This window comes from Pelobates fuscus, chromosome 2 (assembly GCF_036172605.1).
Source record: "Pelobates fuscus isolate aPelFus1 chromosome 2, aPelFus1.pri, whole genome shotgun sequence".
Classification (NCBI taxonomy): Eukaryota; Metazoa; Chordata; class Amphibia; order Anura; family Pelobatidae; genus Pelobates; species Pelobates fuscus.
In genome coordinates this window covers 307,213,464-307,228,874 of record NC_086318.1, presented here as the reverse complement: position 1 = coordinate 307,228,874, position 15,411 = coordinate 307,213,464, and the positions used below count along the sequence as shown (strand labels likewise).

The window sequence follows — 15,411 nt, the reverse complement described above, 5'->3', positions numbered from 1 at the left end:
GATGGCTATATCCTCCCACACTCCGATTGGGACCCCGCTGTATCCTTTTTTTACGCGGAGATGTTCCTAGGGGGATATTAGAAACATAGAAACATAGAAACATAGAAACATAGAATGTGACGGCAGATAAGAACCATTCGGCCCATCTAGTCTGCCCAGTTTTCTAAATACTTTCATTAGTCCCTGGGCTTATCTTATAGTTAGGATAGCCTTATGCCTATCCCACGCATGCTTAAACTCCTTTACTGTGTTAACCTCTACCACTTCAGCTGGAAGGCTATTCCATGCATCCACTACCCTCTCAGTAAAGTAATACTTCCTGATATTATTTTTAAACCTTTGTCCCTCTAATTTAAGACTATGTCCTCTTGTTGTGGTAGTTTTTCTTCTTTTAAATATAGTCTCCTCCTTTACTGTGTTGATTCCCTTTATGTATTTAAATGTTTCTATCATATCCCCCCTGTCTCGTCTTTCCTCCAAGCTATACATGTTAAGATCCTTTAACCTTTCCTGGTAAGTTTTATCCTGCAATCCATGAACCAGTTTAGTAGCCCTTCTTTGAACTCTCTCTAAGGTATCAATATCCTTTTGAAGATAGGGTCTCCAGTACTGTGTACAGTACTCCAAGTGAGGTCTCACCAGTGTTCTGTACAATGGCATGAGCACTTCCCTCTTTCTACTGCTAATACCTCTCCCTATACAACCAAGCATTCTGCTAGCATTTCCTGCTGCTCTATTACATTGTCTGCCTACCTTTAAGTCATCAGAAATAATCACCCCTAAATCCCTTTCCTCAGATGTTGAGGTTAGGACTCTATCAAATATTCTGTACTCTGCCCTTGGGTTTTTACGTCCAAGATGCATTATCTTGCACTTATCCACATTAAATGTCAGTTGCCACAACTCTGACCATTTTTCTAGTTTACCTAAATCATTTTCCATTTGGCTTATCCCTCCTGGAACATCAACCCTGTTACATATCTTAGTATCATCCGCAAAAAGACACACCTTACCATCAAGACCTTCTGCAATATCACTAATAAAAATATTAAAGAGAATGGGTCCAAGTACAGATCCCTGAGGTACCCCACTGGTGACAAGCCCAAGCTTCGAATATACTCCATTGACTACAACCCTCTGTTGCCTGTCACTCAGCCACTGCCTTACCCATTCAACAATATTGGAATCCAAACTCAAAGATTGTAGTTTATTGATAAGCCTTCTATGTGCAACAGTGTCAAAAGCCTTACTGAAATCTAGGTAAGCAATGTCTACTGCACCACCCTGATCTATAATTTTAGTTACCCAATCAAAAAAATCAATAAGATTAGTTTGGCATGATCTCCCTGAAGTAAACCCATGTTGTCTCTGATCTTGAAATCCATGTGTTTTTAGATGTTCAACAATCCTATCCTTTAACATGGTTTCCATCACTTTCCCCACTACTGAAGTAAGGCTTACTGGCCTATAGTTGCCCGACTCCTCCCTATTACCTTTCTTGTGAATGGGCACAACATTCGCTAACTTCCAATCTTCTGGGACTACTCCTGTTATCAATGATTGGTTAAATAAATCTGTTAATGGTTTTGCTAGTACACCACTAAGCTCTTTTAATAGCTTTGGGTGTATTCCATCAGGTCCCATTGACTTATTTGTCTTTACTTTTGACAGTTGAAATAGAACCTCTTCCTCTGTAAACCCACGTGTAATAAATGACTCATTTATCCTTTTTCTTAACTGAGGTCCCTTTCCTTCATTTTCATCTGTAAATACCAAACAAAAATATTCATTGAGGCAGTCAGCTAGACCTTTATCCTCATCTACATACCTTCCTTCTTTTGTTTTTAATCTGACTAATCCTTGTTTTACTTTTCTTTTCTCATTTATATATCTAAAAAAAGTTTTGTCCCCCTTTTTTACTGACTGTGCTATTTTCTCTTCTGTGTGTGATTTGGAAGCTCTTATAACTTGTTTAGCCTCTTTCTGCCTAATCTTATAGGTCATTCTGTCTTCCTCACTCTGGGTTTTTAGTTAGATATTTATGTTATGTTCACCGTCTTTTCGTTTGTATATCTTCCACTTAGTATGTCTAGTTGCAGTCACTTTTTCTGCCCCAGTTATCCATTATTGGGGCAGAGGTGACTAGTAACTGTGTCAGTTATTGTGTGTGTGTTTAGTTCCATTCAATAAAGTATTTCTCTAGATTTTCTTTTTTTACGATTCTGGGACAGTTCTCTTTCCTCTTTTCTTGCATTTGTCTACTTAGGGTTACCCCCTGTGCTGTCCCTCTATTTCCTTTATTATTGTTATAGGGCCAACTCTCTAATTTATACATCAGAACAAATACACTAAGCTGTAGTTGTTTTGGTGACTATAGTGTCTCTTTAACTCTTTTTATGCAGTTTCTTGCCAAAACTTTTGAACATGTTTGCAGTTAGCACTGAATGTTGATGTTATTCATATGGGGGCAGTAGACATTGTAGGTTGTATCTAAAAGATTTACTGGCACTCACCATTGCCTACAAATTCCATTGGTAGGCTCCGTTTTCAATTTGGCTGCTTAGTAAGTTTTTGAAGGAAACAAAATGAATAGCAACAAAGTTAGACTATTGCATTGGTAGCACTTCATAGTAAGTGACCTCTAAGAGGATTATACAATTTCCAATCTGGCATTCAGATACTGGAATCAAGCACACATCCGTCGAAGATATGGTGGTCCATGCATTCTCCACATTTGTGACCCTATTTTTGAACATGTGGGTATATTAATTCAAGTTAAAGTCTTAGAAATATGATGGCAGCTTGAATTGGACCACATTTTTTCACAATTGGGGAACAATATTTACGACTCAATTTGCAGCAGATTTGTCCAGGCACAGATTCAAAAACTGCTCATAGGAAATAATTTATACTCTCCTCCTGTCTCCTGCTGTCTCCTGTAAAGTTTCCCATCATGCCAGTGCGTATATTCTGATATAACATCATATTCCAAGTGGTTTATGATACAATTTTTTTTTTAGCTGCCAACCAAATTCAAAATTGAGTTAAATATATCTGAAGTAGAAAACTGAATCTAGCTCCTCTGAATGTTAGTAGTCACCACTTTGTCTAGTGCAGTCATTCTTAAAATCTAGGTTGTGACCCAAAATTAGGTTATGTTATTGCATAAAATCCCCTGTAGTTTGCACTAGGCAATTGTACATATTATCCTGTCACAGTACATTATTTGGGGCTACTTGTAAAAATGAATGGATATACGTGGTTTGTTCTGGACACCCTACAACTAATCTTTATACATTCATGTAAAAACAAGGAAAAACAAGTCCAAGCAATGATTTGTAGGTGTGAAATTCAAGATTGTGGGGTAAAAATTGCCATTTTTTTTTTGTTTTGTTTATGTTTATACAGCAGTATGTATATAGTTAAAGAATCATTAAAAAAAAATTGAGTTCGTTGTATTTTGCTTTTTTAATTTTAACATACTTACTTTTGGCAAAATTACAAAAATGTGGCGCTTGTTCTATAATTATCTGAGGTTTTCAAACCTTCCATTCATGCAGCGACTGTGGTGCTTGTCATAAACCGTACAAAGTGCTTATATAGTAGGAAAATGTTTATGAACTTTCCACATATTAGAAGGAAAGTTTTATTCTAATATGTAAATAATAGTCATGTATTTTGGCACATATGGAGCTATATTTATGTTAGAATTGATATTGCTGCTATATGAAATTTACACATTTTTCAATAACACAAATGTATTTTGCAAACATTAGCAGGTCTTTATGCATACAGTTTAAGGTGACAAATAGTGTCGATCATTGTTAGCAGTGTAATAAAATATTATATTGTAGAAAATCTTCTGTTTTGATTACTTATTAAATCTGTTTTGAAATATAAACCAAGGTTTAATAACTAATTGGGAGATCTCTCTCTCTCTTTTTTTTTTTTTTTTTTACTTTGAAATATTATTTTACTTAAATATTAACCCAAGAAAATGAATAAATGCAGTGTACCAATAATTCAAAAATGATCTGTAACCTGCATAAAAAACTGGGCAGCTCACATTGGAGAGTTTTTCTTGTTGGGTTTCAGTTGCTTATTTACTGTGGTGTACAAATTGAAGACACTATTAGTTACATAAAATAAGAATTGTATTTTTTTTAAAATAAATTGTAATGGAAATAAAATGAAATGGAATGTTTATATACCTGGAGAGAATATACAGTGTACTGAAAAGAATACCTTTCCTATAATGTTCATATTACAAATACATACTACTAATATACTGATATATTCATGTATCAAACCTTATTTATCAAATGCGGCTTTGTCATTAAATTTAAAATGATATGGCAATAATAGAATCAATCTTACACAATGTTCTGAGAAATGACTGGTATGTAAAATACATGGACGCTTACCTTGGCTTTTTGCATTAAATGGCACAAATGGCACTGGTGGTCCTTTCATGCTGGGTTGCTTTGCATATCTTTCAGGGTAATTCCCAGAGGTGTAAACAAAGTTTGGAGAAACCAGAAGCAGGAGTATACTTGCTTGTAAATGCATATTTCCGAGCCTTTTCTGCAGAGAAAATAAAATATTATTTCACTGAAATTCTTCTTTCTAACTTCAGATTAGAAATCACTTTTAGTGTAAAGTTATAGTGTTTTTCCCTTCCGTGTCCCGAAGCGTGTCTTTGTTTTGACTTTCAAAATGTTCTAGGTCATGCAAGTAGAAGTGCTGGTCTATTCTTGTGAAGATGTTCAGTCAATTCAGAGAAATGTGGATTTGTTTAAGTCAGGTCATAATAAATAGCTTGTGTCTGAGCTGTTTTTGAAAATGATGCCTGATGATTCTGAACAAGTAAGGCTGAATGAAAAAAAGAAGAAAAAAAGTCTTCTATTTCTATTCTGTAATTTCAGCACTGTGCAGACCAATAACTGACAGTTCCCTGAAGCATGTTTTAGACATTTATGCTAGAGAAAAAAAATGCAGTGTACAGTGAGGTAGAAAACAGTTACACAATGCATTAAATAAATTAGGATTACCTATGTTTATAACCTGTATTCACCAATTTAGCAGGTAATTTGCTACTTTTTTTGTTTGACTTTCTATGAAGAAATATAAGCATATTTTGTCACATCTGATTCCTTAGTTATGCAACATGCCACCATGCAGTAGGTAAAAGATGCAGGAAAGAATTGAAAGTGTGGAATGTAGGGATCCTACCGCAATGCTTTTATGTTTGCGCATTGTAAAAAATAAAAAATAAATTGAAAAAAGGCACCTCCCAAAACATGAAAATTGTTAATTATAAGGGAAATATTCAGTCCAAAAATGATGATGTATATTTCTCTCCCTCCTTTGGTGCTATGGTTTACCTTAACAAGATCTTGACTAAAGATGGTATGTTCAAATGCGAAGAAAGAGCACTGGGTATTTTTAGTCATGGAAGAAAAATGCAAGGAATCCGCCGAACCAGGGACGGACTTACATCCTGAACAAAATTAGGCTCTGGACTCTTTAAGAGACAATGTATTTGTCTAAAGAATAACTGTGAATTATATTCAATAAAACAGGAATTGTAGAGTATTTATGAGGCAACCACATATTGCAGGTGAAAATAGTCCCTCTTACTCTGTCTTCCTCTGTCTCTCTCTCTCTGTCTCTCTCTCTCTCTCTCTGTCTCTCTCTCTCTCTGTCTCTCTCCCTCTCTCTCTCTCTCTCTGTCTCTCTCTCTCTCTCTGTCTCTGTCTCTCTGTGTTAAAATGGAAAGTGGAGAGAGAGGAGGAAATTGAGAGAGAGATTTGAGTTTAATGCTTTGTTATGATTGGTGCAGCAAGTCAATGATAATGCAGCTTTATTTCAAATTATGTGTATTTAACAGAAATCTGTACTAATGGTAATGCCTTAATGACATCTCCCTAACCACTGTTAAATCTTTCATGGAGCACATTGTTGAGATGAAATGGTCTGGGTGACTATAGTGTCCCTTTAACCCCTTAAGGACACATGACGTGTGTGACACGTCATTATTCCTTTTTATTCCAGAAGTTTGGTCCTTAAGGGGTTAAAGCAGATATTGGATGGTACCAACTGTTAACCAGATTGACCTTTAGTAACTATGAGAATTCTGAATTCAATTCTATGTGGTTATTTCAAATATATTTTACTAATCTGTGCGGCATGTAAAGTTTATTTAAGAACCCTCCATACCTTTGTGTAGGAGATAGGTGTGACAAACTGCCATTTGCCACTGGGCATTGGAGAGGACTGATTGCTAGCTTCCTGCCCTGCGACTATGGCCCTGGCATGTATTGCCCTTTAAGAACTTTCAAGCAGTGTTGCACCTTTAAAACTGGCACTTCAGATGCAGTTGAAGTGCCGAAGTCGTTGAAGTGGCCGCCATTCGACAAACGAACACGTGGCGGCGGCCATTTTAACTTATTCGAACGCGGTCAGCGGGGTACGCAGCCAAATCTATGGAACTGTTTTCGGTTACCCAATTGCACGAACACCGCTGGCCCGTACCTTCTACACTACTTCGACACCGCGGCTGGAGACTACGTCCCGTTCGAAGATTCGAACGCTTGTTTGAATGGGACTTAGTAATTTTCTCGGTGTAAAATAGACCGACCGCACAGCCCAAATCCATGGAACTGTTTTGGGCATGACAATGTGCTTGCGGTCGGTCAAAAGTGACTTATACCTATCTCCCGAATGGCTGAACGGATTCAAATGATTTTTGGGTATGTTTGTATTTGGAATGTGCTGGTTAATAATATGTGACTTTGAAAGTTGGGTAAAAAGTATGTTTTAAACTGTACGGATAATTGGGTTACCTCTCAGGCTAAGGGCTAAGGGGAGGAGATGTGTGGGATGTAACCATTGTGTGATTGGGTAATGTATAATTGTCTGTGGGCATCTCCCTTGCAGGGGAAAATTGCATAAAAGCAGAGTGTGTCATTAAACCTCAGTTCTTCTTGACCCTCAATACGTAGCCTTGTCTCGTTATTGGAGGGAACTGCTATATCACAATGGGGATTACTATGCTCTGCATACTCCCTTGAGCTTGGATCACTTAGCTCTTGTTCCTGATACGCTCTCCTGGAGGAGAGGACTTCCGCACACGGTCCTGGAGGACAGAAGCTGATCCAGGGTGGACGGAAGACGGCGCGGCTCCAGTTAAGCTACGGCGGTTGTGGAGTCTGCGGTGGTTGTGGTGTCCAGTGCGGTGCTTCTGGTCCTCGGCGCAAGCTAGGAAGCGTCCTTTAACGGAAGGTGTCCGTTACAATAGGTGTTCATTCTGATATCGAGTAGGAGGAGATTGAGGTTGAAATTAACACTTTATATGTTTTCAAAGCTCCATTGTCCGTCATCATATTTAAATGAATGACATAACAAATTGGTTTTAGGAGCAGACTAAATGTTTGTTAGGCCTATACTTTCATAGGGAACTTTATTTTTTTCTTATTTATGCATTAAAAGTTACACTCCAGACCTCTAAAGAACACCTCCCTTGGTAAACTCATCAGCTCCATTGGCTTCCAGTACCATTTCTATGCTGATGACACGCACATTTTACCTGCCTTCCCCTGATTTCTCACCACCCCTCTTGACACGTCTCTGACTGCCTCTCTGCTATTTCCAACTGAATGGCTGCTCATTTCCGTAAACTAAACTTTGCAGGGTAGCTGCCTACGTGTTCTCTTTGACTCCGACCACTCTTTTACACCTCCGGTGTAATCGATCGCCAAATCCTGCCGCTTCCATCTAAAAAAATAAAGCACTCATCTGCCCTTATTTAACGCTTGATACGACTGAAGTGCTTGTCCATGCCCCTGTCCCCTCTCGCCTTGGCTACTGTAATCAGCTTCTCCCATGTCTTAAGTGTTCCCAACTTGCCCCGTTACAGTCTACAATGAATGCAGTAGCGAGGACATCTTCCTGTCAGCCTGCACCTCCCGCACCTGCCCCCTCTGTCAGTCCCTACGCTGGCTTCCTGTAAGATATAGGTCTTAATTTAAGATCCTGGTACTTGCTTTCAGATCTCTACACAATGCTGCTCCAACCTACCTACCCTCACTAATACACAAATATGTCCTGTCTAGGCACCTTCGCTCTGCCGAAGACATACGTCTAACCTTTGTTTGTACTCCTACCTCTGATGCTCACCTTAAAGACTTCTCTATGGCTGTACCATTCCTATGGAACGCCCTTCCCCTCTCTGTTAGATCTTAACCAAGTTTCCACTCATTCAAAAAATCTTTGAAAACGTACTTCTTCAGGATAGCTTATCACTTAAAGGGACACTCCAGGCACCCAGACCACTTCTGCTCATTGGAGTGGTCTGGGTGCCAACTCCCACTACCCTTAACCCTGCAACTGTAATTATTGCAGTTTTTCATAAACTGCAATATTTACATTGCAGGGTTAACTCCACCTCTAGTGGCTGTCTATTAGACAGCCACTAGAGGTCACTTCCTTGTTTCTAGCACAGGTTTCCTGTGCTAGAGCGTCGCTGGACGTCCTCACGCTGTGTGAGGACCTCCAGCGTCGCTCAAAACCCCATAGGAAAGCATTGAAATGATTTTTCAATGCTTTCCTATGGGGAGACGTAATGCGCATGCGCGGCATTTCCGCGCATGCGCATTAGGTCTCCTCGGCCGGTGAGCGAGATTAGTCTCGCCCACCGGCCGACGTAATCACTAGGAGGAGCGTCGCGGAGGCGGAGACAGCGGCGAGGGACATCGCCGCTGTCCCAGGTAAGTGACTGAAGGGGTTTTTACCCCTTCAGTAACCGGGGATTGGTGGGTGGGAGGGAGAGGGACCACCCAGTGCCAGAAAAACGGATCGTTTTTCTGGCACTGGAGTTTCCCTTTAAACTGTCAAAACTTTCCCTTCCCGCACCCTGATTCCTTTCCTGCAACTGTTATCAAAACAAAACACTAAGCCCTCAGTGAATACTATCCTAGCAACCTACGTTTCCACCCTACCCTTACCTTTTGTCTTACCATACCCCACTCTCACAAGCATGTGTCCAAATCATCTGATTACAAATGTCTGTTATTCCACCCATTGTACAGCATTGCAGAATTTGATGGCATTTTATAAATAATAATAATAATAATAATAATGTGTGAAGAGTGTGTTATCTTTTATTTAATTTTCCAAAATAGAAATTTACATTTGATAAATTAATCTTGTTACATCTTCTGGCTATCAGATAAACTGTTCCTGTTTCTTCCTGGTTGCTTAGCACAATGGAGAACTCAAGAGGCAGATGATTGCAAAGACATTCTCTGCCTTGGGAAGTCTGTAATTGGACAGCCACAGAAAGTCTGGGCAGTGTTAGAATAGGAGAGCTTGCAAAGATTTCAGACTGTAGATCTGCAACTTCTGCAAGCTGTATTTAGATATAACACCACTGAAAAAAAAGTATCATTAATTACATGCATGTTTACATGTGGGATATATTTTCTAAAGAGTGATTTATTTATTTAATTTTGTATTTGAACAGTGGAGTTCCTTTAAAGTGACGTTTTACAAATAATGAGTCAGAAATAAGTGGCAGATTCAATAAACAATCAAGTGTACAACAAAGTCTACTCTAAACTGTCAGGGAAAAACAATTACAAAGATAAAGATCCAAGTAAGGCATATGAAAGATAAATATGGGGTTACCGAGGAGCAAATGGCTGATGTTTTCCCGAATGTATTCTAAATAGACACCGTCATCAAGGGAGTAGAAGAGGACGGACATAGAAAAAGGAAGGCAGGAAAAAAAGAAATAAATACAGGAATTTGATGTTAGACCCATGTCCGTTCAAGTAGTAGAAAATCACCCAACAACAATAATGCATATCACCATAGTGCAAAGTATTCTGGTCAGGGTTGGTAGAATCAGGGTTGGTAGAATCAGGATTGGCAAGAGAGCATTTAATATGTCGATGTATGCTATGTGTAGTGGCTTGTGATGTGATCCAGGATGACCAAGTTGGACGTGCTTTTCATTGGTCCCGTTCAGAGCTGCTGTCCAAGGTTCCCGAAGAATTGATTTATTCTACTCTCCTGAGCCAATTGTAAATTGTCAATGTTTTATGCTGATGCCAATAAAGCAAAATCATACCAGGATTTCTGTCACACAGAGGGGTTTGCACAACCTTTGCAGAAATGTGCATCTTGAATCATAGCCACTGTAATGCAGCATCTATGCATATCACTCAATAGCTGTATGTGAAGCCATAGTAAGAGAAAAGGGTGGGGGCTGGGGGCTGGGGGAGGGAAGGAGAGAGAAGAGGGAAAGGAAAGTGAGAAAAGAAACAGAGGGTAGAAAGAGGGGATGGTTCACAGAAAACTATTTACATAAAATAGTCAAGGATAGACCAGAAATGTACAGGTTCAAGCAATGGGAAAAGGACATTTACACATCTAGTATGAATAGTGATCTGGAAACTAGGTGAGGAAAATCTCTTGATGTTAAACCCATGTCAGTTCAAGTAGTAGGACATCACCAACAACAATGATGCACACTGGGTTACTGCCAGGGAGGGGAATGATAGAGGCTGTACCAATTGCTACAATTAAAATATTCATCTATTGAACAATTACTTCATCGAAGGTATAGATACAAGCATAACTAGCAGTCTAGATTCTCATTAATATATGCGCAAATACAACAGGCAACGTGCCATAGGTAGGATTGAATGTTTCAAAGTTCTTGTCAAACAATTAAACCTTGCAATAAGTAAGGCCACTGAAACAGACCAAAACCAAAAATCCACATTAAAATACATACAATGGTTTCACAGCATCTCCCAAGTAAGAGTGGAAGGCAACATGTAACCAAGATAAAGGCACAAGACATCACTCCAAAACATGCATGAACCACCAAAGGCATGAACATGTTAATACTGGCAGGTAATAATAAGGAACAATTAAATGAAAATGCAGTGATATATTAAAAACCCATTACAGTAGTGATGGTAAAGTACAAGGTGTGTCTCTGCAAACCTGAGTGTAAAAGGATGTTTGGTGGTTATAAAGTATCATGCGCTGTCTTACGCACCACTGAGACAGCCGCTAGAGGCAGTATTAGCACTGTAATGTAAAAATTGCAGTTTCTCTGAAACTAACATTTTTCCAGCTTCCAGGGCTAAGGGGACAGTGTCAGTGCACACAGATCACTTCAATGGGACAAAGTGGTTTGGTTGCTTACTGTGTCGCTTTAACAAAACTTTATTTCCTAAAGGGACACTATAGTCACCAAAACAACTTTAGCTTAATGAAGCAGTTTTGGTGTGTAGATCATGACCCTACATTCTCATTACTCAATTCTCTGCCATTTAGGAGTTAAATCACTTTGTTTATAAACCCTAGTCACACCTCCCTGCATGTGACTTGCATAGCCTTCCTAAACGCTTCCTGTAAAGGGTCATCTACAGTTTATCCTTCCTTTATTGCAAGTTCTGTTTAATTAAGATTTTCTTATACCCTGCTATGTTAATATCTTGCTAGACCCTGCAAGAGCATCTTGTATGTGATTAAAGTTAAATTTACAAAGAAATAGATACAATTGTTTAAGGTAAATTACATCTGATTGAAAGTGAAACCAGTTTTTTTCATGCAGGCTGTATCAATCAGAGCAATGGGAGATGTGACAATGGCTACATAAACATAAACAACGTGATTTAACCCCTTAAGACCGCAGGACGTACTATGCCGTCCTTATTTGGGCGGCTCTAAACGCCGCAGGACGGCATAGTACGTCCTGGGCGGTCTTACCCCCCACGTGGCCGGCGGCACATGGCCGCTGCAGATCGCAGATCGCCTGGGGATCGCGGTCTGCAGCTTCCGATCGCAGTGACAGGCTGTCACTGCGATCGGTATTTACCATGTGTCAGCCGATTTTAAAATCGGCTGACACATGGAGCCGCGGCATTTTCAATCTGCAGATCGCAGTCTGGGGACATGCCTGGCCCCCCAGGCAGTCCCCCTGCGGTCAGTGACCGCGATCTGCAGAGTATGATCGCAGGGAGAGGCTGTCTCTGCGATCTGAATGCAGAGACAGCCTCTCCCTGCGATCTGATCGCAGTGACAGCCTGTCACTGCGATCAGAGGTTACTATGTGTCAGCCTATTGGCTGACACATGTAACTACAGGCAGGATCCCCCTGCAGATCACGGTGGGGGGCATGCCTGGCCACCCAGGCACTCCCCCTGTGGCCAATTACCGTGATCTGCAGGAGGTGATCACAGTGACAGCCTGTCACTGTGATCACTGATCCTGTGTGTCAGCCAGTGATGTAAAATCACTGGCTGACACTGTCTCTGCCCCTCTGCTCCCCTCTTAACCCCTTAAAATTAAAAATAAAATAAATTACAGTTACACATCAAATATACTTAGATCATTTATATATATATATTATATATATGATCTAAGTATATATATATATATATATATATATATAGACACACACATTTACACATACACTAAGTGTATTTTAATATTTATATATATATATATATAATTATATATATATATTAATATCAAAATACACGTAGAAGGATATTGATTAAATATATACGTAATTATAATTATATATATATATTTTATAATAAAAAAAATATAAATACGTTAAAAAAAATAAATAAAAAAATTTAAAAAAAATAATTAAAAATATATATATGTGTGTAATTTTGTTCTAACTGTATTTTGATATTAATATATATATATATATATTGATATCAAAATACACGTATAACGAAATAATATATATATGTATATACCTAAGTATATACGTATACATCACTATATGTATACCTATATATAAATAAAAATAATTGTAAAAAATTATATACATATATATATATATACATATCCACACACGTGTATATATAATAATTTTACATATATATTTATGTAATAATTTTACATAATTAGGTATCCTAATTAATTACAATTAGCGGGACCTGCCTAACAACCCAGGCCGAAAGTATAGGGAATTTAATTTGCTAGCACTATATTTAACCCTATAACTTTCCAAGACACTATAAAACCTGTACATGGGGGGTACTGTTTTACTCGGGAGACATTGCTGAACACAAATATTTGTGTTTCAAAACCGTAAAATGTATTACAACAATGATATCGTCAGGGAAAGTGAAATTTATTGCATTTTTCGCACACATACGGCACTTACACTGACGATATTTTTGCTGTAATACTTTTTACTGTTTTGAAACACAAATATTTGTGTTCAGCAATGTCTCCCGAGTAAAACAGTACCCCCCATGTACAGGTTTTAGGGTGTTTTCAAAAGTTACAGAGTCAAACATAAGGCTTGCGTTTCAGTTTTTTCACAATGAAATTCGCCAGATTGGTTACGTTGGCTTTGAGACCGTATAGTAGCCCAGAAATAAGAATTACCTCCATAATGGCATACCATTTGCAAAAGTAGACAACCCAAGGTATTGCAAATGGGGTATGTTCAGTCTTTTTTAGTAGCCACTTAGTCACAAACACTGGCCAAAATTGGCTTTCAAATTAGTTTTTTGCATTTTTCACACACAAACAAATATTAACGTTAACTTTGGCTAGTGTTTGTGACCAAGTGGCTACTAAAAAAGACTGGACATACCCCATTTGCAATACCTTGGGTTGTCTACTTTTGCAAATGGTATGCCATCATGGGGGTAATTCTCATTCCTGGGCTACCATACAGTCTCAAAGGCAACGTAACCAAACTGGCAAATTTCAATGTGAAAAAACTGAAAAGTGTAACATGCTTTATTTGACCCTGTAACTTCCCAAAACACCATAAAACCTGTATATTGGGGGTACTATTTTACATGTGAGACATCGCTGAATACAAATATGTGTATTTTATTGCAGTAAAAGCAAACAGTATTATGACATTCACAGTTAGAATGTCACATAGAACTAAGAAAATGTAAAAAAAATCTTATTTTCTCTCATTTTTTTTATATTGTATTCATATTAAGTTATGTTCCATACCTAAATATTTGATGTTAAATGAAAGCCCTGTTTCCCCTGAATAAAATGATATATAATAAGTGTGGGTGCATTTAAAGCGGCACTGTCATGCCGAACTTACCTTTCCTCAATCTCTTCCTCTTCTCCCCCTCTCTCAGGATCTGTTATTCTTTTCTTCCTGTCTTCTTTAGTTTTCTTTAAAACCATAAGACAAAGTAGGGACTCTTTGTCTTATGGGATTCCTCCGCTTGACCAGCTCTGACCAGCGGAGGAGCAAAGTGTGCTTCATTTCCGCTGGTCAGAGCAATTTTCCCATGATCCCTAGCTTTCCTCCCAGTTCCCACAATGCTTCCTGTCAGTATTGCCGAACGTCCTGTCACTTAGACAGAACGCCGGCAAAACTGCCGAATTGCATCCTAACAGAATGAGCACCGTTTCTCCATTGGTGTTAGGATGCAATTCGGTACTTTGTTCGGATCGGAATTTCATTCAAATGAATGAAACTCCGATCCTATTCATTGCTGTGGCTGCATCTTGCAGCCGCTTAGTAGATAACTCCCTAATTCCCACGGTATCAGGGAGCTATCTACTAAAAGGCTGAAAGACCTAAATTGGTCTTTCAGCCAAATTTACTAACACCAAGTAAAAATGACTTGGTATTAGTAAATAATATGCCCCTACTCGCTATACCGCGAGTAGGGGCATGTCTAGTAAGCAGTGAGCAGCCTGTGGCTGCTCACTGTAGAAAAAAAATAAAAAAAATATTGCCCCCCACCCCTAAATGACGGGTGGGGACCGTAAAGTAAAATAAGGGAGGGAGACCTATTGTCGTCCCCCCCCCGGCCCCCACCCCTGAGCGGTGGGTGGGGGCCATAAAGATAATGAGGGGGGGGACCTACTGTCCTCCCCCCCGGCCCCCACCCCTGGGCGGCGGGTGGGGGCCATAATAGTAGTAGGGGGGGGGGGACCTACTGTCCTTCCCCCCGGCCCCCACCCCTGGCCGGCGGGTGGGGGCCATAATAGTAATAAAGGGGGGGGGACCTACTGTCCTCCCCCCGGCCCCCACCCCTGGGCGGCGGGTGGGGGCCATAATAGTAATAAGGGGGGGGGACCTACTGTCCTCCACCCCCCGGCCCCCACCCCTGGGCGGCGGGTGGGGGCCATAATAGTAATAGGGGGGGGGGACCTACTGTCCTCCCCCCTCCGGCCCCCACCCCTGGGCGGCGGGTGGGGGCCATAATAGTAATAAGGGGGGGGGACCTACTGTCCTCCAGCCCCCGGCCCCCACCCCTGGGCGGCGGGTGGGGGCCCTAATGGAAAAAAGGGGGGGGGACCTACTGTCCTCCCCCCCGGCCCCCACCCCTGGGCGGCGGGTGGGGGCCATAACGATAATGGGGGGGGGACCTACTGTCC

The 15,411-nt window shown here is 40.0% G+C and overlaps 2 protein-coding genes across 2 annotated transcripts in view; one reads left to right on the top strand and one right to left on the bottom strand.

The window, feature by feature from the left end:
• Window positions 1-15,411, top strand: part of NT5DC1 (5'-nucleotidase domain containing 1) — a 396,716-nt gene that overhangs the window by 95,953 nt on the left and 285,352 nt on the right. The window lies entirely within an intron of this gene.
• COL10A1 (collagen type X alpha 1 chain) overlaps window positions 1-15,411 on the bottom strand; it is a 113,724-nt gene that overhangs the window by 19,667 nt on the left and 78,646 nt on the right. The window contains exon 2 of the mRNA XM_063443499.1: window positions 4,425-4,584. Within this exon, the coding sequence (XP_063299569.1) occupies window positions 4,425-4,569 (145 nt within the window). The 5' untranslated portion in view covers window positions 4,570-4,584. The remainder of the gene's footprint in view (window positions 1-4,424; window positions 4,585-15,411) is intronic.